Here is a 27,803-nt window from a genome sequence, read left to right on the forward strand (position 1 = left end):
AGGTGGAACTCACTGGTGGCATTTGAAGGAAGATCAAATAGAGGTAGCATTTGAATGGACCTTGAAGGGAAGAGGATTTCAGAGGAAGAGCAGAGGGGCCAAGGCAAGAGTGAGAGGAAGCAAAAAGCAATGGGGAAACTGCAACAGCATGTCAGGTAGAAGAGCACGAAATGAGGCTGCAAACACTCACAGTTAGATGAAGGGACTGCATTGGGTTTATCATATCAACCAGCCCCAGGGATTCACCAGGCATTAAGAAATAAGAGCTCTTTGAGGTGGCCACAGATTAGAGAGCTGAACTCTAACATATAACAGTCAACTCATCTAATGGAACTTCCATTTCTTGGTGGAATTTTGGAGACACCAAAATACACAGAACCATTCTGTAAGGCACACCATGGCATGTGGGCCCTGCTTGCTGCTCCCTGAAAATAAGAGTACTAGCAGATTGGGATGACAGTGAAGGAAGCAGAGGCAAGGCTAAGAGAACATGTCCAGGTTCCTTCCTTACCATGTTCCTCTGGGCACTTGCCATTCTAAGCACCAGGAAATTACACCCATCATGCACTAGACTCAGTCCCTCATACTTTAATGGCCAGGGCATAAGAGCAGAGATTATCAAACTTCACTGAATTACCTCCAGACCTTGTTAAAAATTCAGATTCCCAGCCGGCCATCTTACCTGCAGACCTTGTTAAAAATGAAGACTCCTAGCTTCTGCACAGCCAAGGAAACAACCCAGAAAATTAGTAGGCAACNGTTTGTATCATGTTGTATTATATATTAGGTTGACTACATACTGTCATATATTATGTTGACTACATAATTTATCATTCAAGCCAGGATCCATTTGAGAGTACACAAGTGTACGACCAATAAATATACCTGGACAACAGGTATAAAATGGGACTATCCTAGGCAAACCTGAACAGGGTCATCCTCCCTAAGAACCACTTTGCAAAATACTATTACAGAGGAAGGTCAATTAAGCAGAACCACCAAAGAACACTAGCAAAGAAGACAGCGTTCTTTACAAAGAAAGGAGAAAAGGGAAGGCCAACAGAAGATGTCATTTCTGGACATCTGGTTTACCTTGTAACCCCAAGAGAATTTTAAGCTAATACAGAAGTACCTGCTTCAAACCTCATCTTCCAGTCTTTACTGTTGAAATTGCCATTTATGATTGTCCAGAAGATGTCAGCACCATGAGGAAGTGACAAAGCATGGAGAAGCAGAGGAACTGCCAATGAAGACAGTTGGGAGAACTCAGATTTGACGACTCTCCACAGGCTGAGGAAACAAGAAGAAGCAAAGTGGTCACAGTTATGATAATGTTTCTAGAAAACAAATATGAGGGCGCCTGGATGGCTCAGTCCGTTAAGCATTCAACTTTGGCTCAGGTCATGATCTCATGGTTTGTGAGTTCGAGCCCCGTACTGGGCTCTGTGCTGACAGCATAGAGCCTGCCTGGATCCACTGTCTCCTTCTCGCTACTCCTCCCCCACTCACACACTTGCCACCTTTCTCTTTCTCTCTCTCTCTCAAAAATAAATAAACTTTTGGGGTGCCTGGGTGGCCTAGTCAGTTAAGCATCCGACTTTTGCTTAGGTCATGAACTCGCGGTTCGTGGGTTCGAGCCCCGCGTCGGGCTCTGTGCTGACAGCTCGGAGCCTGGAGCCTGTTTCAGAGTCTGTATCTCCCTCTCTCTCTGACCCTCCCCTGCTCACGCTGTCTCTCTCTCTCCTAGAAATAAATAAAAATATTTAAAATAAATAAATAAACTTTTAAAAAAGGAAACAAATGCAATTATCTTAGTTTATGGGAAATGTCATTAACAGGCAGCTGGTAGGAATGTTTTTGGCGAAATTACACTCATCCACAAGACTATAAACCTCTGGTAAACTTTTCCTATGCTCTCTTCTGTTCATTTTTTAAAAGAGATTACTTTTATGTAACAATGTAGGAAAATACCTCTTAATATTACATATTAACATAAAAATTTTAAATTGTATATTAGAAATCAGATATATAAATGAGCAATGACTTAAATAATATACAAAATTGACATTAGTTCTGGGGGTGAAAAGTGATTTTTAGAAAAATTTTCTTATAGTGAACATCGGGGGAGTTTTGTCGGTTTTGCCTGCCCAGCAGCCTTTTCCTTTTTATTCTAGCAAAGAACAACTCTTTTTCTGTTAAGAACAGGCTCTCCACCCACTAGCAGGACTGTCAGGCAAGGTTTCCCCCTTCCTTAAACATAAGAGTGAACACAAAACCAAGGAAGATCAAAGTAGTTGAAGGAAGGAAACCATATCCTAGAACTGACAGAAAACCATCTCAGTGATACAAAAAAGCCTGGATTTCACCAGTCCCATATGGCCTTCCCAGTTCTCTAGGGCAGCCTTGTTTGAAATAAAAAAAATAATGTCCTTCTCCAGGCCCCATCATTGTCCATCATGGCTTTTGTGTCAGGGTGGTATCTTGAGGAAAAACCTTGGCTATGCAGCCCAGAGACCAAGGCAGAGACCCCACAGCACCACAATCCATTTGGCCTGGGTAAATGGCCTGTAAGAGGCTGCTTCAACAGCAAAAGTTGGCCCACTTAGGATTGCCACTCCCGCAGAATGCACAGAGCTTCTGTCTAACTCCCCCTGACCCTGCTCCTTCACGGCTCTTGCCTGGACTTGCTCATCCTTCTGTCCAGATCAGTCCTAGTCTTCCCCATATCCACATCAGCCAGGTCTACCCTTCCACCAGCTTGTCCCATTATACCTGTAGAATACCATTTTATCATGAGGAAACTTTTTTTCCCCTTAAATAGTTTATTGTCAAGTTGGTTTACATGTAACACCCAGTGCTCATCCCCACAAGTGCCCTCCTCCATGCCCATGTCCCCCCTTCCCCTCTCCCTCCACTCCCATCAGCCCTCAGTTTGTTCTCAGCATTCAAGAGTCTCTCATGGTTTGCCTCCCTCCCTCTCCCCAACTATTTTTCCCCTTCTTCTCCCCCATGGTCCTCCGTTAACTTCCTCCTAATCCACCTATATTTGCAAACATATGGTATTTGTCCTTCTCTGCCTGACTTATTTTGCTCAGCATAACACCCTCTAGTTCTGTCCATGTTGCTACAAATCATGAGGAAACTTCTAGACACCCTCCACCTTTCCCGTTGTATGCCTCTGTACTGGGTCGAACCATAGTCCCACCCAAAATATTCCTAATCTTGACTAAGACTTCCTTTCCCCCTCTTCCATTCTCTTCTCCCAAACATCAGTCCTCCTCTGATTTCATTTGTCTCCCATCTTAGACTGGATTCCAGAGTCAACCATTTCCTTACTCTAAAATTCCTTGTCTCCCTGGACTTCCACCATAATCAAATCATGAATCCCCACTCCTAAATAAATCCACATTGCCTCCTTTTCTCATCCACTCTCAAAACCCAGAGCTAAACTTAGTCCTACCAGTTCCTGCTAACTTGATCCATCATGAATTGGTGCTAGTTAACTTCATCTTGACCCTGAAGCTGGTCATTCTTAGATTACTTCTGGTTGACACTCTACTGCTTTTTTCTATGAGTTATTCCATACTTTTTTCCATGTTTCTTGAGCTCCCGGCCTAATCTCTATCCTCCTCCCTCTCAGAAAAAGACATCAGTACACACTGTTCTTAAGGACCAGTAATGAGCTCCCTTTGACACTTTATTTCTCTTTTCCTTAAAATATATCTCCTTACAAAGAAAAGAGCATCGCTCCTCTCTTCCACCTACCCTTTGTTTTTGATCGCATATTCTTGCCTTCCAGGACCTAGCTCTACCAACTACTCCCTTTCCTCTTAGCCATTCTACTAACAATAAATATTTTCAGATCTTTACCCTAAACATCCTTGACATCTACTCCTTTTCCCTTCCAAATATCTGATCTCTCTCTTCCTTTTCTGATAAAATTTTCAGAAGAAAGTTCTGTATTATATCTTTACATTACCAAAGCGTTTGCAACACGCTCTTTGCACTCCCTTAAATGTGGGTGGTCCCTAAGGATCCCTCTTTCTCCACACTCAAGCTATTACAGTACAACTCTGACCCTGTTCACTGCTTTAAGATCTTCCATTGATCGCCAAACATCATAAAATGAAGTCCCTATCTTCAAGGCCCTTCACACTCATGTCCCAACCTACTTCTCCAGCTTTATTTTGCATTACTCCCAAAACACCACACCATGCAGCAAAAAATAAAACCTTGGTACCACCTAAGTATGCACTACTCACTTCTTGTCCCTTCTAACTCTGCCATCTTTCCTCTTTTTTAAAAAAAATTTTTAATGTTTTTTTTTGAGAGAGAGAGAGACTGAGTGTGAGTGGGGAGTGGCAGACAGAGAGGGAGACACAGAATCCAAAGCAGGCTCCAGGATCTGAGCTATCAGCACAGAGCCCGACCCAGGGCTCGAACTCACAGAGTGAGAGATCATGATCTGAGCCAAAGTCGGATGCTCAACTAATTGAGCCACCCAGGCATCCCCATCTTTACTCTTGGGCTCCTGCCCATCTCACATCTCTACCTGTTAAAATTTTATCATCTTCTCAATGCCCATCCATATGGTATCTGTTCCTGAACCCTTCTCTAGTCATCCAGAAATGATCTCTCCCACCCCTGAACTATCCAAATAGTCATCCATCATACATCCCTTTGATTAACAATGACTCACATATACACAGGGTGACCATGTATCTCAGTTTATCCCAGATCTTAGTCTACTTTATACTTATTGTTTGAGGTCATTATGAACTCACCCCTACTTCACTCACAAAAGGAGACCAATGTGAAGAATAAATTATGTGGTCACCTTTTGTAAAAATAGAATTCATCCCCTTCCAAACTATACTAGGCAAATTAACTAAGTGCCTAGAAGAAGAACATATATTGTAAGTCCCTAATAATATCTGTGGAATGAATGACTCAATAAATGATCAGAATGAATGAAGACAGAGCCTCAAGTTGGTTTTGTCACCAAGTTAGCCTAAGCCAACCTTTTCTTTTTTCTTACACCATCTCATTCTCTTACATATAAATGAGGATAATATTTTTCCGACTTCCTTCCAGGAGGACTAAAACAGTTACTTTAAGGTTCTCAGGAAGAAAAACTCTATATATACCCAGAACAATATTTCATTATTTTTCTCAAAATGCTCCAACAGTCTCTAAAAATTACCTTATCAGACAATATGTGGAGAAATTTCTGATGTCTATTAGTGTTTCTATTTCAAGTTAGAAACTGAGTAAATCTTTAGTATAAATGTTATACTAGATAATACTATGTACATAGTACTTTAGCACATGTTGATATTTTTCTAAGGGACACTATATTCTTTTCCTTTTTTCTTTTTCTAATGTTTATTTATTCTTGAGAGAGAGACAGAGACAGAGCATGAGTTGGGTAGGGGCAGACAGAGAGGGAGACACAGAATTCAAAGCAGCCTCCAGGCTCTGAGCTGTCAGCACAGAGCCCAGTGAGGGGCTCACACTCATGAACCATGAGATCATGACCTGAGCTGAAGTCGGACACTTAACCACCTGAGCTACCAGGTACCCCAGAGGACACTATATTCTTAAGCCATCCAACAACTGATTATTAACTATTCCTTTTTTTTGTCTTTTTTATTTCTAAAGAATCTAGTGAACAAAATTACTATTCCTCATGTTTACATCCTTAAAAATCAGATTCAATAAAAGAAATAAAAGTTATAGCCATAAGAAAATAAAAACAAAGAATATTCAGTCCCTATTAGCAGAAGACAGAAAAAATTAAAGCAAAATGATATTGATCAGTAACTATCCATTAATGATTGATCAACTGTTTGATATTGATTTACTGATTAGTTTTACTATATTTAAAAACAGACAAAGGTTTATTAAGCAAACATAAGGCAGTACATATAATATGTTTTTATTGTTTTTATTTTTTTACAGTTTATTTATTTTGAGAGAGACAGCACAAGTGGGGGACGGGCAAACAGAGAGGAGGAGAGGGAGAATCCCAAGCAGGCTCTGCACTGAGCACAGAGCACGACATGGGGCTCGAACTCACAAAACTGTGAGATCACGACCTGCGCCAAAACAAAGAGTTGGCTGCTCAACCAACTGAGCCACCCAGGTGCCCCTACAATATGTTTTTAAAAGTTAATAAAAATGAACTAATTAAACCCACAATGTGACTAAAATAACAAAAACTCAGAGTTTCCTAAACTCTTGCTATAATCAGAAAATATAATGAGTGGAACAAATATGGCTTGTAGTAACACTAAAATGTCTTTCTGAAAAAGAACAAATAAAAAGGTAGAATGAAAATAATAAAAAATTGTTGAGGAAAATAAAAGAGGACTTGAATAGAAGTCTTATAATTTTTTAGAGGAAATGTTCTTAATTAATCTATAGATTTACTTCAAATTTCATCGAAGTCCAAATAAGATTTGAAATTTTTAAAAAATCTAAAATCTTTTAAGAAAAACAGACACTGGAGAAAAGCAAAGATAATTATAAGACTAACAGGACTGCAATAAAAATAGAATAAATGATATACCGAAATTTTTTTAAAAAGACATTCCCGGGGCGCCTGGGTGGCTTAGTCGGTTAAGCGTCCGACTTTCACTTAGGTCATGATCTCACGGTTTGTGGGTTCGAGCCCCGCGTCGGGCTCTGTGCTGACTGACAGCTCGGAGCCTGGAGCCTGTTTCAGTCTGTGACTCCCTCTCTCTCTGACCCTCCCCTGCTCACGCTGTCTCTCTCTCTGTCTCCTTGAAACAAATAAAACATTAAAAAAAAAAAAATTTTTTTTTAAATAAAAAGACATTCCCATAGGCAATTGGGATTGACTGGCTATCAGTGGCTCCCAAAAGTGACCCAAAGGAGTTGATAAGACTTGTCTTAACTTTGATTTTCACGGCTAAGGCCTAACATGGAAACAAACAAACAAACAGGAAAACATACCTTGCAATCAACATATGATCCTGAATATAGGCTAAAAATTGAGGATGGTGTTTTCTAGCGATGTATAAACACTCTCCATGTAGACAGAGAATCTTCAGGCAATTGAGCATATTAAAAAGAATGTCTGGCTCTTCAAACTTAGCCATTTCCTATGCAAAGAACCACATGGTTACTGGGTTACCCTAAACAGCAATGCCACCAAAGCAAACCCTTAAATATCTCAAAAAATCTCAAAAAACATACCTGGAAAATGGTGTATATTAGTCTCAAAGTTACTGGAAGCTGTTGGTAGCAAAACTTCCTCTCAGTGTCATTCTTTATTGCTGTGAAGAAGTCATTACACAAAGGTTAGCGTATCTTTTCCTTTCCCCACCACTCATGACCTGATCAAGACCGTAAAACCAAGAGGAGTGGAAAAATATATACAATATATTAAAAGGCATGTTGTGTAATGCTTTTATTGGCTCTCCAAGTAAGCATATATCCCTTCTATGATGCAAGTGCAAGAAAGCTTCTAGATTCAGGGTTCTCAGCTTCCCTTTTCCACTGGAGCCCACCATATATTCAGATGTCATTCATTCCCCTAAGTCACCCCAGCCTGGTTCTATGCTCCCATGGGCAGAGAGTTCAGCTGCTACCTGGAGGGGCCTGGCGTCTGACTAGGTGTGCATTCCTTATTGAAAGGGAGATAAGAAGGTATTAAAGAGAGGTATTCAGGTTGTACTGGCACGTAAGGAGGAATTTATCCCACGGACTCATGCCAAAGGGAGTGTCTTAAAGAAGTTAGGCATATTCAAATCAGAACAACTACTCATGGTTTTATCTTCCTGCGAGTCTCTCTAATACCTTTGCTCCCACGGTGGGAATGGTGGGCTATGGTACATAAGGCACACTAGAGAGAAGAATTCACAAGTTAGCCAGATGTAAAAACTAGTGTAAAATGTTTTCAAATCATTATTCTAAGTTTTGGCAATTTCCTGAACCAGAGACAACAGGAATCAAACTCTCTTAGCATATATACTAAATAGTTCATTAGCGATCTTGCACCTTAATGTTATTTTTAATATCTTTTTTTTTTAGAGAGAGAGAGAGAGAGAGAGAGCATGTGAGCAGGGAAGAGGGGCAGAAGGAGACAGAGATAACCTTCAAGCAGGTTATTGGATCATAAGTGAAATCCTTGCTTCCTTTCGGCCCTGGAGCACAGAACCTGCATGAGCTCGAGTTCCACTGGCTGTATCCCAAAACCCTCTGCTTTGGCCAAATAACCTATGTGGCTGCCAAGGGTGCCAGAACCCTCCGTTCTGGTCGTTCAGCCTTGGTTCAGAGCTACTTCTCCCAGAACATGATACACCGGAAGCAGGAAAGTGATGCTAACATGGCAGGCAGGGTTTTGTTGATAAGAAACACGTGCTGCCAGAAAGATGCTCAGTGACCGTGGCTCTGCTAGAAGCACGTCCTGGATCTGTTCACTTCATGAAGGGAAATGGTTCATTGGCACCAGTCTCTGCTAGGGACGCCGAGCCTGAACCTGCCCAAGTCAAGAGTAACCTAAAGAACCAGGGTTCTGAACGTGAGGCCTGTGCAAGCTAGGCTTTGCCAGAGTTCACCTACCAGTGTGCTCCGTGGGCTCAGCGCGACTGCCCGGGTTCTCCCCATGCTTGGTTGCTGGATTCTCCTCCTCCTCACCTTCAGGGCCTATAATAAACTCTGGTCTGGAAGAAAGAAGGCTATCCTCAAGGCTGTCTGTGGGCTCCTGAAACAAATACAACAAGCAGCCGGGTGAGCAGCCTGTTGGGGGTGTAAAGAATGGTTTTGCTCAGTTCAGTAAAGATCGAGTGAGTGCCTGCTGTGTCCCAGCCCTGTCCTGAGCCCCAAACAGTGAAGGCACCTGCCTCAGAAGAAACGTGAGTTTCTTTCCACAATAATTAAAGGAGATTTGGATCAGCTGTTACCAAAACATTTTCATCCCCTTGAAATAAATACGGAAAAATCTCAAAGACATTGCTAAATCAGCCTAGGTCGGCTTTCCCTATGAGCCTGTCTCACTCACCAAGTGATTCCAATCCGTGTACATTTTGTTCAATGATGGTACTTAATTAGCAGGGAATAATAAAGGGTTCACAGCAGTATATTAAGATACAAACTGGTTGTCCGGAGAAGCCAAATTTTAAGGAGCAAGAAACTGCTATAACCATGAGTTAAAGAGAGTTAGGTATGGCAACCCAAGTGTTCATCAACAGACGGACAGATAGACAAAATGTGTTACATACATACAGTTTAACATTAGACAGCCTTACAAAGAAAGGAAGTCTGATACATGCTACAACATGAATGAACCCTTAGGACACTGTGCCAGGTGAAATAAGCTAATCACGAAAAGGACAATTATCACATGGTTCTAGATATAGGAGGTCTCTACAGTTAAGTTAAACTCAGAGAAACAGAAAAATAGAAGGTGGTTTTCAGGGGCTAAGGGGAGGGTGTTGACAGGAATTACTGTTTAGGGGGTATGGAATTTCAGCTTTGCAAGATGAAAACGTTGTGGAGATTGGCTGCACATGTACGTGAATATACTGAATACAATATATTTATAGATAATATATGTCATATATAATGTATATGCATAAAACAAGCTGCAAGTACAGGTGAAATTGGAAAGATTGAGAGAGAGCACTACTATGGCTGCCACTTAAAACAACCATCTCCAACTATCCTCTTATTCCAGCCCTTTTCTTTCCTTTAAGTCCCACTTCAAATATCCTCATTTCAAATCATACTCTTTTGGCTAACACTTTAACCGATACACATTTTCTCAAGAATTATTTGACAGCCAGCTCTATGCCAGGAGATCAAGACAGATGAAGTGCCAGGCCATCCGCAAGAAAACGAGCACAGTGGCTGGGAGGGCCCTGAAGAATATCTCTGCCAACTTTCACAGTTTTGACCTTGTCCCTAGGTCACCCATGAGCAAGGTACTAAATCAAATTATAAAGTGAACTTCATGAACTTCGATACAGTAAAGACTTTCCTGCTACTTACTGACTCCTCGACATTCACCTCAAAACCCATGCATCTGGAATCATCCTGCTGGTGACAGGGACTGGTGATGTCCATCTTGCATACTAGCTAAAGCCTCCTGCTAACCCCTCCCCCACATCGTCACCCTCTTATCCCCTGCCTGTCCCAGGAAGAGAACTAAAGAGTGAAGAGGGCTGATATGCGTAGTGAAGACCATGCATTCTAAGGCATAGGCCTCTTTTATTGATGAGCATCTCTCCCATAAAAGTCTGAGAGAGGAGAACAGAATCCTTTGGCTTCACCTCCAAATTTGTTATTTTCAGCACATGACGAATGTCAACAGCATCATTCACGTGGGAGATTGTTTGGATGGCTCAGTTCCTCCATACTTCTGCTTACTACTCATTTCCTGGGATGGTGCTGGGGCAATGGACACAATACAGACAGTCTGCTGGGGACAGGGTAGGACTTGGGACATCTGCCTCCATCACGTTCATTCTCTCATTTTCTCCCTGCAAGACAAGTCTCTACTTCATGTAGCCACATCCTCAGCTGATTCTGTTCTTAAACACACACTACTGGAATTCATGGTTACTCCCATCCCCAAGCGTATAGAGGACCCTCAATCTCAGAATCCCTTGGGCACATTCAATCCTTTATTTTCTTCTCTTCTCTTCCTGTGATCGACCATTCCCTCTTTTTGAAACTGCCTCCTACCTTGGTTTGGAGTTCTTGTTCTCCCTTGGTCTTTCGCCTGTGTCTCTGGCACCTTCTCAATTTATTTCTGATCTTCAATTCTCCTGTTTTCCCTTTTAACAGTTGGTATTTCCCAGAATGCTAGCTGCAGCTCTTTCCTCATTCTATGCATCCCAGCACAATATGCCGGTAGCTCTAAACTTTTATCTACCTACTTCTGACCTCCCTCCTAAAACCCAGATCCACATACCTGCTGGTCATGAAAACCCCACCAGGGTATCTGAAGGCATCCCAGTCCACTATGTCTGAATGTGCCTGCATCATGTCCACTCTGGCCAAAAAGATCACTTCTACACCAGTAATAATCTTCTATAAATGGCAATGTTACCGGCTCCCAAGCCAGAAAACATGGGTTTGTCCTCAACTTTTCCATATTTCAATGCCAAGAAAACACCAAGCACTGCTGATTCTCTTTCCTAAAAATCCACCAGGCCTGCCCCTTCTCTTATCCCCACCACAATTACTTTAATTCAGACCTGTCCGTTTCCTCCCTGAGTGACCACATTAGCCTTCTGGCTAGATACCTGTCCCCAGAGTCCAAATCCTCTAATCCTGCTACTCCAATGGTAGGATGAATTTCTCAAATTCATCACATTGTGTCACCACCCTGATTAAATTCTTCAGGAGTCACCCATTCACCAAGACAAAACCCAAGCTCCTTAGTTTGGCAGACAGAGCCCTTAATGAATGCGAAAATGAGACCGAGTCCATCTTGCTTGACTCAGCTTTCATTCACTACTTTCCCATCCTGCTCACTGCTCTAGCAACACTCAACTGCTTGCAGTTTCCTGAATGCACCATTCCCTACTTTCCTCTGTATCATTAAAACATAGAGTGTTCTGAGTCTCAAAACTTCTTCTCCCCTACCACCTTCCTTTCATCAACTCCACTCCTTTCAAATAGGAACCCAGGAGCTCTCTCCTCCCTATCACACCTCCAGGCTGGATCTGCAGACCTTTCTCTGCCCCCATAGTCCCCTTGTTCAGACCTCACCCATCACAATCATCACTATGTCTAATGGTTTTTTCATTTACTTAAATACCTCCTTGATTAGACTCTAAGCTTCTTGATTTTAATTTGTTTTTTTTTTAAAGTTTATTTTATTTCTTTTTGAGAGAGAGAGAGCACAGGAAGGGGAGGGGCAGAGAGAGAGGGACTGTCGGCATGAAACTCGGTGTGGGGCTTGAACTCATGAACCATGAGCTCATGACTTGAGCTGAAATCAAGAGTCAGACACTTAACCGACTGAGCCACCCAGATGCCCCAATTTTAATTTGTTTTTTACATCATCTAGAACTGTGACTGTTTATTTGGTTAAATACCCAATGACAATGTTGAAAGACCATACTACAGGGATGTTATTTTGCAACATGTAGGACAAACAAGTTCAGTAGGTGGACAGGTATTTAAAAACTGTAGAAAAAATTTACTGCATGTATGTTACACCTCAAAAAGATTTTTTTAAGAAGTTGCTTTCTACTTAAATATTAGTAGAAAGGAAAAAAAAGAGAAGACAGCAAACAAAACCCCGAATAATAGATTCATCTACCTTTGATGGTGTGAGGGTATTTTGGAGATATGTGTCTTAAATGAAAACTGGCTAAACAGTAAATAACTAATGTATGGAGTAGCTAATGCGTGGCATATATTAGTTTTTTCTTATTGAAACAATTTTCTTGGAAAGTAGGAAATGAAATGAAGTATTTATCGGCTGTTGATGAAGTCAATGGGTTTTCCAAACCAGGGTTACCTAGGAATTCTCAATACCCATATCCATTCTATGGCCTTGATATTTGGTATATGTTTTGTAGGTTTCATTGTTATCTGAACTTTATAATAGAAGTTATTTCAAGAATACCAGTAATGCTTTGTATTTATGACAGTTGTATGAATGGATGTGCCACAACCTTAACTCAAGACTCAAGAATTCTGTATGATATAGCTCCAGCTCATATCCCTTTCTAGGAGCATAAGTTGGTGGGAGAAACAGGAAAATGTTTCTTTTACCACAGTCTCACACGTAACCCAGCAGGGAGCATAATGTGATATTGAAAGAAGACCCCATTATACCTGCTTCTATAGTCATTATCACTATCAGACATGGGCCATCTCATTACTTTAACTTCTTACCACCAGCCGGCTTTCTTCTTTAGGAGCCAGTCTCTCCAAGAGTTCACAAGCAAGCTGATAGCAGAGAATACTAGACTGACATAAGTTACACTCAATTGCCTTTTCTTCCTTCTGGCAGGTATGGGAGCCCCCCCAGGGGGCTTGGAAGACATTGTTTATAATGGAAATAATGTCCTTTGATAAGCTGTGCTCTAAACCCATGGTGATCCCATCATCTTGTAATTCCATCTGAAAGACATCAAAATAAAGGCCAAAAAAAAAAAAAAAAAAAGAGAGAGAGAGAAAAGAGAAAGAAAGAAAGAACAGAAAAAAGAAAAAAGAAGGAATTTGGTCCTTTTATCCAATATTCCACTGGCATACTAATTGGGGATAAAATTTACTAACAACAATATTAAGTTATTTAAAGATGAGAAGGATTATAGACCATGGATACATATTGTTTTCCATGGATTCTTCTAAAAAGACTCTAAACAGAAGACAAACAATGGGAATTATTTTTAAAATCATGTAGGACATTTTAAAAAGTTGTTTTTTAAACTTATCACTTTGTGAAATTTTACACATTTAAAAAATGCTGCTCCTCACCTAATGTCCAGATCTTGGTTTCTAAATACCATTATCCATTATCCACTAAGAGGAACCAGGGCTCCTTGGAGAAATGGCTGATTTCAAGGTTGGGGCTAGGAAAATATAAAATGAGCCTGGAACATCTTGTTATGCCAGAAATTAAGGAAGTGTTCAAGGAATGATTGGGATATGTCAAAAGAACACAGGAGCCAGCCTGAAGGGACTCCCACTGATCAAATACAGGACAATATGAACATCAAAATAAATAATCACAGTAACAGGTTTTAACTCACTGAATGAAATAAGAATTCATGTGTACGTGCAGGTATAAGATGAACAAATAAATATAGAAATGGGAGAGAAGAGAAACTATTTCTTCAGTAGAATGCCAGCTAATAAATTAAAAGAAATGATAAAATTAGAAAATTATCATTTGGTAACCATCATAGTAATAATTGATCCAGGCATGAATCAGCCCTTGATGCTAAAACTATTAGGTGAAAGTCTGATGAGAAACAGAAAATCTCAGCCTGCAAGTTACTTACTAATTACAAAGGGGAAAACAGTGACTTTGGAGTAGAGAAATTTAGCAGAAATCACGTTCCCAAGTTATCACCACCAGGTAAGGCAACATTATCGTGTCATGTGCCTCCTAATATGATGCATTGAAAAGGATATAACATCACACTAGCAGTGTTACTGCCAAAAAATGCTTAACCCAAATAGAGTCATAAAGAAACACCAGATAAACTCAAATTGAGGGACATTCTACAAAATAACTGGCCCGTACTCCTCAAAAATATCAAGAACATGAAAGATGAACAAAGATTGAAGGATTACTCTGGATTAAAGAAGACTAAGGAGACAGGACAAATATTTGCAAGGAGTGATACTGGGTTGTGTCCTAGATCAAAAACACTTTTTTTCTTTTGCTATAAAGATATAATCATTACATCAATTTAAAAAATGATTAATTTCTGTGGGTCAGATAATAGATAATAGTATTATAACAATATTAATTTCCTAATTTTGATTGATTTCCTTATTTTGTACTTGGTTATATAAAAGAATGTCCTTATTTTTTAGGAAATACATTCTGAAGTGTTTAAGGATAAAGGGACACCATATTTGCAACTTACCCTCATATGGTTTATTTAAAAATTCTATAATACATACATACATATACAGATTAAGAGAGTGATAGAAATAAATGTGATAAATGTTAACACCTGGAGAATCTGGGGGAGGAGTATCTGGGAATTCTTTGTGCTATTCTCGCAACTTTTCTGCAAGCCTGAAATTACTTCAAAATAAAAAGTTAAGAAGAAATGCTCTCCTGGCCAGACTTTTAAACTTCTCTTTTGAAATTACCTACAAAAATCAATTTCTGGAATGTATTTAAATCAGCCCATCACCACAGAGTTGTACCTTGCTCCTTCCAACAATAGCATTACTCAGTTCACCAAATTTGTTCAACAGAATCCAGTCTAATGATGCTAGAGGGTTTCTAAAATTTATATCCATTCTCATATGTCAACATCATTGCAGATATTCATACAAGTATTTTTCACATTCTAGGGAATCCCAGAAAGGGGGTTGTAAAATGTCTTGAGTGATGTTGCATCATTTCGGCAAGTATGAAGATGTCACACACATAGCAAGAATCACTATACAATGCTTTCCCTTACTCTTCACCTCTGAACTAAAGGAAGCTCATGCTTCAGCTACCTGCTTCAGGAGAAGATCAAACATGAGGATGAAACAATTTAGATTCATTTCATCATCTTCACAATCAAAGTCAATAGTCCTTCCTCCTGGGTGTCCAAAATTCTTGAAAGGGCTACGAAATGGACTACGCATAGGACTCCGAAATGGACTCTGAAAAGGACTATGAAATGGACTCAGCATATTGTGCTGAACTCGTCGGCCAGGATCAGAGGCGACACTCACCTAGAAGAAAGAACATCAACACACATAAGTGAACTCATAGAAGCTAAAATGGCTATATGAAATATCTAGGGGCTCATGGAAGGTATTTCCAGCTGTCACACTGATTCCCTTCCTTAGTCAATAGCATTAGTACTTCCAAACACTATGGATCTTCTCAAAATATAAAAATAAGAAATAAAATCACCTGAACTTTGTGACTGATTGTCAGGTGAATGAAACATCAGCACCCTGAAAAATGAAGGCAGCTGTCTTTGCCATTATATTGTTCATCCTATCACACATTTCTGATTAAAGGAAATTGTTTTCATCAACCTAAAACCATAACCTGATATTGCAAGATCAGTTTTAGAATCACAAGCACTAAATCTCAGTTTAAGAAGACTGATTAAAGAACAATGACATCTGAATATTATAATTATCAAGCTAACATGGGAAAACAATATATGTCAAATCTGTTGTATTGGTTATTCTCCATTTGCCTACCCAAGCCCCTCACTGCTGTCTTCTGCCCTGCTATGTGCCCAAGGATGCCAAGAACAGAGTCTCTCCCAACTTTCATGCCAGCTGGCTTCCAGCTGGGTTAGTCAATGGGAGATACCAGCAGAAGCCCTGAAGCTGAAGGAGAGAGAGGTAGTAGTGTATCACCCACTCCCTGCCTGCTTTGATGCTACATCTCTGGCGATCTCTCCATTACTCTTCCAGCCAGCCATTCCTTAAAATTTCAGCTCTCAGTGGGCTCAAGAAACCCTTTTCCTTGTTCCTTCACCTTTAGGGGTCTAATGGCTTCCTACTGAGCTGTTGCTGGAGTTTAGGTGCCTCACCAACCCTTACTGCTCCCTTAACTTTCCCCATAACTCTATAGGCAGAGTCTCCATGAAAGTCTCTTCACTTGAACCATCAAGGATAAATTCTGTACCAGGGCCTTGACTGACATACCTGTATATCACTCTGAAATCATATTTTCTCTCCTAAAGATCCAATAACCAGAAAGTTCCTTGAACACCATATTTAAACTAAAGAAAAAGAGTACCTCATTAAGAACCAGAATACCTGGATATTGATAGTGTTATCAATGGCAAATCACGTCAGCTCACTGAACCTCAGGCTAAGTATTTGTAAAATGAGGACAATGAGCTCTTCTCCAACTGTCTCACACAATTCTGTGTTATGGTTCACTGTGAATATATTGCACAGTATAAGGCACCAACTAAGTTATCTCATAATCAAAGGTTACAGAAGAAAAAAACAACATAAAAATGTTTGCCAGCTGGTTCTTAGGAGGCAGACAAGAAAAGTAGTGATGATTAAAAATCAAAAGACAGCACTGAATACAAACTATGATCCCATGATTTTGACATATTTTCTAGTCCCTAGATATGAGGTAGAATGACAAACAGTAGGAAAAATGGTATGGAGAGGCTGACAAGGGAAAGTTGAGAACAGTCCCCGCCTACCATCACATTGAGAGTAAACCTCTCCAGAACTGACCCTGGTCTAGAAATGTCAGCATGTCAACAAAAGCTCTAACAGGTCCTCTACAGAAATATTATCAGAAATTCCCAATAGCTTTCCTATCCCTTGGACTAGACTATGTTGACTTTTTTCATTCACAAAAATACAAAGGGGCCCCAAAAATGGGCTCAGTTGGTCCACAGTGACAGCATCATTCCCAGCCACCATCAGATGACCACATCTTCTCAAAACATGATAGAACAAAACATCCAAACTCCTCATCCCCAAAGTGAAGCACCTATCTGCCTAGCAATGGGTAAAGAACTCTAATTCACCAGGAGACCAAAAGAAAAAAAAGAAAAAAGAATAATACCTCAGAGCTACTCTTTTTGCTTTCATCAAGGGTGTGAGATAGCTAATAGGTACGTGCAGGAGAAAAACTCAAAGGAAAATGAAAACTCAATAATTTATTGACTGTGGATTATACAGAACATATCTTAGATCAATGTTTTCTATTATTTCACGTACTTAAAAGACTAACAGAGTGAGATGGGATGAAAAAGCATTTTCAGAGAAGTTAACTATGATGTTACTTTTAGACCTAGTATAATTGACAAAATCTTAACAAGTAAGACAAAAACAGTTGTGGCAATAATTACCCTTCGAGCTGCAAGGTTCCCTGCCAGTTCACTGACTCTTGATTTTCTTTGATTTGCCAGTTCTTTAACAGAATTAACTCCATCAGAAAACATACTTATCAATAGTTGAAGTGGAACCATGATGTCTAACTCCGATAATACCTGGGGAAAAAAGGCATATATCCCCCAAAATATAAACTTTAAAACTCAAAAAAAAAACTGCATTTAACATTTTTTCCCCAAAGTGAACTACTGAACATAAGGATACTTAGCCTTATGTATATTCTGCCAGCACAGCCAATCTCAATTTTTCATATCAAAAAGTCAAAGTTATTATTGGACCTTCCATCTCCCCCACTCCCCACATCCCATAAACTGCCATGTTATTTCTACTAAAACTTCTAAGTATCTTTTGACACTGTCTCCTCTTTTCCATAGCGCTGCTAGTGCCTTATCCATCAGCTTCCTCCTGGACAAGTATAACCTGTGTGCAATCTTTCTCCAGTCCATCCTCCTTCTGATCTGACTGCACCCTCTGATCTTGGTTTCTGATGCAAGCTCAGCTATCTTCTGCCAAAATCAAGTGACTTCATCTGTAATGAATTTTTGGAAACAGATGCATCTTTCCTTCAGACAGAGTTAATCCATTCCTATTCTCTGCTTCCTTAGAATTTTATACATACATTTATTAAAGCGATAATAACTTTTCATTATATTTGACTGTTTGATACTGTCTCTCCCACTGTGAGCTCCCCGCAGAAAGGAAGTGTGAACCATCTCTTATCCCATTTTCATCCCTGTGCCAACTATGGTGCCTGGCACAGAGGAACTCTATAAATGTTTCCACAATTAATTAATAAATCAGTCAATTCCAATCACTATACTGTTCACACTATTCTCCAAATGGTTAGACCAGTGGTTTAAAATCTCCTTCAATTGCAGCACCTTGTCTTCAACCCAGAACTCTGGGCAAGTCCAGTCCATAAAACATGCAGCTGTAATTGCTCTAGCCATGGTGAGGACAGAGGTTTAGAGTCCTTTCTACTCACCCCTACTGAGCTCAGCCTAAAGGGCGTGTCTGAGTACCACACCTAGCCATCTATAGAAGAACAGGCTTACCTAAAAAGAGAAATTATCTTGCAGAGATCTACTTGGGGATGAAATGTTAAAATTCTGGGTCCAAAAGGTAACTTTTTAAAAAATGGTCCCTTTACTCTTTGTCAGTTGTGAAAAATACTGTTCCTCAGTTTAGAACCCAGAAAGGCATCTTGATGACTTGAAAGCCACCCTTCTATGACCCAGCAATGTATCTGCACCCATAACTGATCTAAACATTGACCCTGGCCTCCTTTTTTGAAACTAGCCAAACTTTTTGACAGACATTCAACTCAATTTAGTAAATTTTTAAGAACATTCATTAAATAAACACAAGGCACGTGCTAGATGCTGAGAGGAAAGGATGAAGGGAGGTATGAATTCAAAATGAAAACAGACCCGCCTGGTCCCTGAACTCCATGCATTTGCACTCAGGAGAAGAGACAAAAATGAACTCAATCTGAGGCTGAATAAAATTTACCCAAGGAGCCTGTATGAGTACTGGGAGAAGGAATAATGAATTCCGAAGGAAAAATGGGGGTGTGAGGGAAACTTCATAGATGAGATCATTTTTGAGTTGGGCTTTAAGGATAAGCTGGCGTTACAAATGTAGACTGGGGAGAAAGGCATTCCATTCTAAGTCAGCAGCTCTCAACTTTCCCAAGTAAAGCACCTATTTAATGCCAAAAGATTTATGAGAACCCCACAAGACAGCCTATTACACTTTTAGAATCTACTGATGGAAAACTACATAAGGACCAAAAGCTATTATGAATTCAGTAATAGTACTGCATAAATCTGTATTTTATTAACCATAACTATAGCCACATATATTTGAAATGTAGTTATTTATCTATGCAGTGAGTTATTAGTCTAGACAGTCCTCAGCAAACATGCAAATTTATGGACTCTGCAATAACTCCCCACTCTTCTACCCAGTGATCTAAAGTTCCCAGGCTAAGAACTATTGCCACAAATGACTAAAAGTACCATTTACTCACATGAAGCCACAGTAAAGCTTGTTCCTGCACAGAGGAAGGGTATCCTGTGAACCGACAACTAATAAAGCCAAACATTTCTTCCAATGAAAAAGGTAGAGGACAGAGCTCAATGTCAAACATTTTGCTGGAAAGCAGAGCAACGAAAGTAAATGACCAATGAACATATATTAGGGTTGAGTTGCATTTTTTAACTGTATCTTATCTGGGGAGCCAAACACTTTGGATCGGGCTGTGTTCTGAATGTTATTATCATGTTACATTTTACTATAATAGTTTATGTCATTAGAATAGATATAAAGAATTCATACTGTTGTTAATAATATTAATGTTTATATTCATATTAGGCTTAACAGAAAGAATTGCATTTCTAAGGAATTAGAGTTGCTCCCCAGCACCTAAAAACATTATCCCTTTGCACTCTCCCCATGTTAACCAAACCATAATTATATTTGAAGCTAAACAAACAATACGGTATGTGTATTATTCCACAAGAACAAAATCTTTTTTCAACAATTTCAGGTCACCTTAGCACAATTTGCTGTAACGACTTCATTTTGCACCTAAAAATTCCTCTATAGGGTTGTTAAAAAGTAAACAAGATTATATAAAATATTTAACACGGTTCCTGGCACACATCACATGCTCAATAAATGTCAGACATCATTAGACTTGTGGTGACTTCATTAAACTACTTACTCACCTTAATACTTCCCTGAATTCTTTTAACTGGTTATCTGGGACTTCTGTTCTGATGGCTTCCAGCCACTCGGGCATAATACACTCCCACACAGACTGACTGATCACATTGTAGGGGATCAGGCAGAGAATTCGGTTGAGACCTTCCTTCAACTGAGTCACTGTGCTGCAGGATTTATCCCAGTATCCACCAACCTGATGGCATTTCCACAGCCACAGGGGAAAAGAACAAAATGTACCTGTTAAGCTTATACTCTAAGGGCTTCCTAAAGGAAATGGATACAGAGAAAGACTGAAATCTATTACATCTGAATCCTAGGCCAAGTATCTTCAGAGTGAGATTTGTAAGAATCTACAAAGCACCAGAAGACATTAATTACAAAAAAGAAACCACAGTTACAAACAGGTTCATATATTAATCACAGGCTGAATTTGAACTATTCTACTGCAGTCCAAATCATACATGAATTAAAATTCCAAAGATTTATTCCCAACAGGATGAGCACACAGCTGGAGCATTATTTCTGAAGTTTGACAAACCCATTACAAATATGTGTAGTTACACCTGCACTTCAGAGGAATATAGATGTCTACTACTGTACACTTTGCATTGAATATTTTTCAGTGTGGAAAATAAAGTGGCAGAGAGTGCTATTTTTCTCTATGCTATATTGTGCCACAATTTTTCTCCTAAAAAATGTTCTAGGGATGGATGAATTGATGAATTTAAAAAAACGTACTTTTTACTAAGTAAGATTGTATATTAATTTACGAGTGCAGAAAAGAATGAATTAAATTCGGGTTCCGTTTATAATTCCAATTTTATTTTTTCAATATTTATTGTTTGGAAGAGAGAGACTGAGTGCAAATGGAGGAGAGAGGAGGAGACACAGAATCTGAAGTGGGCTCCAGGCTCTGAGCTGTCAGCACAGAGCCCCACACAGAGCTCAAACCCACAAACTGTGAGATCATGACCTGAGCCACCCAGGCATCCCTAAAATTCCAATTTTAGATGAAGATCTTATATTTTTATTATGTATGCCAAAGTAACAACAGCTCAACTGGCCCTGAATCTTTACCGGATAATACAAGAATTGTTGGAAACTACCCTTTTTTAAATGAATCCACCTTTAAACATTTAATTATTATCCTAGAATTCTAGGTTATTCAAAACAATTAAATCAATTCTATTTAAAGCTCAAATATCTATTTGGTATCATACTGTCCAAAATCCTAGATGATTGATTAGAAATTTGCAGGAAGTGACTACATTTCTGGGACTGTCACTGTTGTTACATAGACTCAGAAAAGCTAACACTTGATAATGTCAACAGGGCAGAATGTACCCTTCCGACCCGCCTTTGGCTATGTAGCTTTTTAAGCCACATAAAGGCCTATGGGTTTTTTCTTGTTGTTGTTTTAAAGTTTATTTATTTATTTTGGGGGTGGGCAGAGAGAGGAATTCCAAGCAGGCTCCAAGAGCTGAGTGCATAGCCCAATGCGGTATTCAAACTCATGAACCATGAGATCATAACATGAGCCAAAATGAAGAGTCAGATGCTCAACCTACTGAGCCACCAAGCACCCCAAATGCCTACTGGTTTTGAGTCACATTCTGGAATAGGTATCTTTGTGGGGTTCTTAAATTGTCAATAGCCAGACAATGGATCCTTTGATTTGGAAAAGTTGTTATATTTAAAAGAATTTCAGAGAGTTCTCACCTTAAACAAATGTCATATTACCAATATGGGAGGATCAAACTGGGAAGACACACACAAAAAAAGATCGCAGCCAGCCTAAAAGATTCCCCTAGCAAAATTCTAGAACAGAAATCAGATTTAGAACACAAATTAAAATCTGTCCCTACCATGAACTCCCCTCCACCACCTCCTCCTTCAAATGTAATTCAATAAATTACATGAGTACTGTATTCAATAAATTACATCTAAAAAATAGGCTTTTTGTTAGATGATTTTGCCCAGGTGTAGGCCAATGTGAGGGTCTTGAGCACATGCAAGGTGGGCCAGGCTAACGGATGATATTTGGTAAGTGAGGTGTATTAAGTGTATTTTTAATTTACAGTATGTTCAACTTACAATGGGCTTATTGGGACACAATGCAATTTTGAGATGAGAAAGATCTGTAAAGACCTTAACAGTAGAAACTGCTACAGTAATATAAAACTTACTAGCTTGTGTCAGAGTCAGTTTTCAAATTCACTTTTCATCCTCATTTTTATTCAAATTATGTTTCTAGCAGATAGAACAAGTGGTTAACCTGTTCAGTGTAAGGACTAAAATTTTTTATCAATATTTGTGGGGGAGACCTTCAAGATCTTTCTATTTGCTCTGATGTGTAATGAAGACTGTGGTTCAGCCTTAGGCAGTTAGTTATTTTAGTCCGCTAAGAAGTTACTTTTTTTTAAATTTATTTTATTTTATTTTGGGGGAGAGTCTACAATCTTTATTTATTTATTTGTTTGTTTGTTTTTAATAAAATGTATTGTCAAGTGGCTAACATATAGTGTATACAGTGTGTTCTTGGGTTTGGGGGTAGATTCCCATGATTCATTGAACACCCAGTGCTCATCCCAACAAGTGCCCTCCTCAATGCCCATCACCCCTTTTCCCTCTCCCCTGATCCACCCCTTATCAACCCTCAATTTGTTCTCTGTATTTAAGAGTCTTTTATTATTTGCCTCCCTCCCTCTCTGTTTGTAACTAATTTATCCCCTTCCCTTCCACCCGTGGTCTTCTGTTAAGTTTCTCAAGTTCCACACATGAGTGAAACATATGGTATCTGCCTTTCTCAAACTGACTTATTTCACTTAGCATATTACCCTCCAGTTCCATCCACACTGCTGCAAAGGGTAGGATTTCATTCTTTCTCACTGCCAAGTAGTATTCCATCATATATATAAACCACATCTTCTTTATTCATTTTAAAGGCTGGAATAAGCTAAGGAAAAAGGCATTGGAGGTTTGCTAAGGAGGGTGTTAATTGGAGCTTCTCAGGAGGAAAAATAAATTTCTCCTTTTTTTTTTTTTTTTTAACAATAGAAGGCAATAGTACAAGTAAAAGCTAACGTAATTTATTGAATACTGTACTGCAAGTGAAAAACAGAGTGGCTGTGTGGGTGCAGAACGGCAGCTGGTATAGCAGTTGTGGACCCTGTGACCCCGTGGCTGCCAGGGAATTGAGGCTCGTGGCCCCTTCCCAGCATCACGAGTGAGGATCATAATGCATATCGTCAGTTCAGGAAAATTTCAAAATTCACATGTTAAAGTATGGTTTCTATTGAATGTGGATCATTTTTGTATCATCGTAAAGTCAGAAAATCATAAATCAAACCATGGCAAATTGGGGACCATCTGTATGTGTGTCTGTCTATACCTTTGGATAGGTATATTATGTATATGTGATATTTTGTTACCTCTGAATGGTACCTCTGACAAATTAATTTATCAAATCCATTAAAAGATCTCTATTCTAAATGAGCTTTAAAAACACAAAAGCTTATATGAATTAAATATTCCCCAAGCTCTCAGAAATACAGAAAGTAACTCAAATATTTTTCAAGTTCATGTGATTTCGGTAAATCTTTCATAAATAAGACAAGATTAATACAGTTGGTTTAATAAAAACAGCTGTATCTTCTGAATTATCAGCACTGAGTATGATCTGATCATACATTTTTATTCTACATGGGTTTTCTAGTCAAATAAGCTAATATTATATTTACTAAATGTTTAAGATTATAAAACTTATAGATTTAATTTTAATTTAATTATTATTCTGACAAGCTTTATTTCAACAATAACTGTGTTTTATAGTATGTCTACTTGGAAGTAGCGTCCAAGATCTTTTTGATAGCTTGAAACTAAAGTTATACTAAGGTACATGAAATGATATATATTTGTTGAATATCTAGACCATTTCTAAATAAGACAAAACAACGAGGGGCACCTAGGTGGCTCAGTCAGTTAAAAGTGCCCAACTTCGGCTCAGGTCATGATCTTACGGTTTGTGAGTTTGAGTCCCACATCGGGCTATGTGTTGACAGCTCGAAGCCTGGAGTCTGCTTTAGATTCTATCTCCCTCTCTCTCTGCCCCTGCTTGCATTCTGTCTCTCTCTCTCAAGAATAAACATTAAAAAAAAAAAAGACAAATCAATGAAATATTAATTACTGAATACAAGTTTACATACTTGTAGATTCTTTTTTTTAATGTGTATTTATTTTGAGACAGAGAGCACAAGTGCATGTGAGAGGGAAGGGGTAGAGAAAGAGGGAGAGAGAGAGGATCCCAAGCAGGCTCTGCACTGATGTGAGTCTTGATCTCACAAACCATGAGACCATGACCTGAGCCAAAACTAGGAGTTAATGCTTAGCTAACTGAGCCATGCTGGTGCACCTACTTTTGGATTCTTATTTTGACAGAGAGACTCAAGATATTTTGATATGCTAATAAATATGTTCTTTTTGCCATATTAAGAAATTATACTATGAAGCATAGCTCTTGATGTTATAAAAGTAGTATATTCACAAAAGTTGCCAAGGTGCTACAAAAATACCAGTAGTTGACAGGAAATTCACAAACTACTTCCTGGTTTTCTCTGAAAAATAGAGGTTACTAAGTGTTGAAAACTATGATCAATATATATAAGTGAAACTATTTGAAATAGTAGTGATGGAAAAAGCCCCATATGCAGACTATTTAAGGAACGTATGAGTTAGTTTTGTTAAGGACAAAAGAGTAATTCAGTCCTAAAGTCATTCTTTAGAGGTGGTGTGAAGGCTTTCCAGAATAACAAAAGAGGAAAGTGAAGGATGAATGGATAAAAAAGACGTGGTATATAGATACAATGGAATATTACTTGGCAATCAAAGAGAATGAAATCTTGTCATTTGCAACAGCTCGGACGGAACTAGAGTGTATTATGCTAAGTGAAAGAACTCAGTCAGAAAAAGAGAAATACCACACGATTTCACTCATTATGTGGAATTTAAGAAACAAAACAGATGAACATACGGGAAGGGAAGGAAATATAAGATAAAAGCAGAGTGGGAGACAAACCATAAGAGACTCTTAAATACAGAGAACAAGCTGAGGGTTGCTTGTGGGGTGTTGGGTAGGGGGGATGGTTTAGATGGGTGAGGGGCATTAAAAAGGGCACTTGTTGGGATGAGCACTGGGTGTTACATTAAGTGATGAATCAATGAATTCTATTCCTGAATCATTATTATACTATATGTTAACTAATTTGGGTTTAAATTTTTTAAAAAAATAATAAAATAACCAGATTTTTAGAAAAGAAAGTGAACAAGGTTTTTCTCTACCTTTTTAATAATATGTTTGGGAAACAACTATTCTATGTCTTAACAGAATTTCCTGTGCTTCATGTCCTCAATTATTTAAGAAAACTAAGTCTTCTCAATTAAAACAAAAAAGCCCATTTTTTTCATTATCATGTTACATCCTATATTTACTTTTGAAATCTTTATTGTCATTTTCGTTAAACAGATAACTAAGTATTGTTTCATAGTGACCCCGTGCCCGGTTAATCAAGTGTTTAAACCTTGCACATTTCTGACAACTTTTCATATTCTGCCTTCCTCAAATCAAATCCTAATAAAATCTTGATCTCAAACTGACTTTGAGATTTCTGAGAGGGCCTCTAGAAAATCTCAAAGGATTTTTTTCTTTTTCTAGTAAAATAAGATATTAAACCCATTAGGTTTATTTGATATGCTGAACTGCATGAAAATCATCATCAAGTATGAAGAGAAATGTTTTTAATACCAACACTTTGGGAATTATATGAAGTTTCTAGCAATTTGTCAATTCCTTTCTTGCTCATGACATACCCTCCAGATGCTTTGCCTAATGTGATCATAATTCCGGTTACTCTCAGCGGATCTGATTATAGCCATTTTTAAAGTCTTTTATCATTCACAGTTTGTTACTATTTTATTCTGATGCTTTTCTGAAAGCTCTTGTGAACAACCACTAGATAGAAGGCTTTGGCTTTAGCAAAAAGAACTGTCCCAGGAGACCAGGGACACTATGACAGGCAAGAATGGGTACAAGCTTCTGATGGTATTGTATGCTGCCAGCCTGAGAAAGGATTCCAGAACTCTGATGGAGAAGCTAATGTTTTCCTGAAACTGCTAACCCAAAATCAAGAGAAACAAAAATTAATTAGATGGGATTGGGGCACCTGGGTGACTCAGTTGGTCAAGCGTCTGACTGTTTCAGCTCAGGTCATGATCTCATGGTTTGTGAGTTCGAGCCCCACATGGGCTCCACACTGATGGTGCAGAGCCCACTTGAGATTCTCTCTCTCCCTCTCCCTCTCTGCCCTGCCCCTTCTCTCTCTCTCTCTCAAAAATAAATAAATAAACTTAAAAAATTTTTTTAATTAATTAGATGAAGAAAGGTAATCATATTTTTGTGGGTTTTTTTTAGTTTGGAACACTGCTGGCTCTTTAATGTTCTATTTTCTGGATGTAAGGTTTTTCTTAAGCTAACTACTCACAACAATTTAGTAGATTATATCTTTGTAAACAACAAAGAAACACTTATCTTTTTCTCCCACCACATCTGACCCTTCAGAGTTCAGAAACTCTTAGTGAGTATTCTTAGTCCATGCACAAGTTTCTCAATCTGTTCTCCTTGTAAAAGAACATAATCAGAAAAACTGGTTATATCACCAATGTTTTGCCTGGAATGTCACAGTAGAGAAGGATGTGCATAGAATCAGATATGACCAGTTTTAAGGAACTAAGGTCAATTGACATGAAGAAGCCAGTGCTTACAAAGTCCTCTTGGAAAAACCAGCCTGGTACCTGGCTTATGGGGATCCCAGCCTATAAGCAAATAATAAGAAATGTCACTGCCTGAAAGGTCCAGGAAACTTAGAATATTTTGGTGACCTCAGAGAGCAATTTACCCAAATCTAGAGGTACTGCAGATGAAGTATGATGACAAGTTACTAGTTTAGCATCCTAACCTCTAGCGGTTTTTAGAAGCCCAATCTGAGATTCTCCATAAAAATTCCAGCAAAGCCAACATTAAAGGTCTATTTGGTCAATTACCATTGTCGCTACATCTACATAAATAATTAGGACAAATTTAATGAGACTAGTCTTACTTTGAGAATAAGAGTAATCTTACTTTGATTATCTTTGATCAAAATGGGGGGAAATTTTATGTTTCAATGGAAAACTATACCCACCCTTGTGAGTTATCAGATTCTAGTCCTGCTCATTGTCTTTGAGCTATTTGTCACCTCCTCATAAACTGAATCCTGCTGTGTCACATAGTTTGTCAGTAACTGATGTTTCCAATTTTCCTCCCACCCTGCTGACTTGGTGTCACTGAGAAGTAAAACCTGACGGCCCAGATCCTTATTGAGACTCTAAGTTGTCTTCTCCCAAAGCCCTGCAAGCCAGAGCAAGACAACTTGATTTGAACTTCAAAAGAATTGTGGCAACAGCCTGCATCCTCCATGCGCTGCTCA

General features: G+C 38.9%; 1 protein-coding gene across 3 annotated transcripts in view; it reads right to left on the bottom strand.

Annotated features, from left to right (window-relative positions):
* UNC79 (unc-79 subunit of NALCN channel complex) overlaps positions 1-27,803 on the bottom strand; it is a 207,326-nt gene that overhangs the window by 112,717 nt on the left and 66,806 nt on the right. For all 3 annotated transcript variants that reach the window (XM_077780866.1, XM_077780865.1, XM_077780867.1), the window contains exons 12-20: positions 20,286-20,476; positions 19,586-19,709; positions 17,511-17,651; positions 15,178-15,399; positions 12,883-13,110; positions 8,590-8,731; positions 7,222-7,301; positions 6,979-7,127; positions 1,133-1,290 (exon numbers count right to left, since the gene is read on the bottom strand). In XM_077780866.1, the coding sequence (XP_077636992.1) occupies positions 1,133-1,290; positions 6,979-7,127; positions 7,222-7,301; positions 8,590-8,731; positions 12,883-13,110; positions 15,178-15,399; positions 17,511-17,651; positions 19,586-19,709; positions 20,286-20,476 (1,435 nt within the window). The remainder of the gene's footprint in view (positions 1-1,132; positions 1,291-6,978; positions 7,128-7,221; positions 7,302-8,589; positions 8,732-12,882; positions 13,111-15,177; positions 15,400-17,510; positions 17,652-19,585; positions 19,710-20,285; positions 20,477-27,803) is intronic.

This window comes from Crocuta crocuta, unplaced genomic scaffold, assembly GCF_008692635.1.
Source record: "Crocuta crocuta isolate KB4526 unplaced genomic scaffold, BGI_CrCroc_1.0 scaffold299, whole genome shotgun sequence".
In the NCBI taxonomy this organism is placed as follows: domain Eukaryota; kingdom Metazoa; phylum Chordata; class Mammalia; order Carnivora; family Hyaenidae; genus Crocuta; species Crocuta crocuta.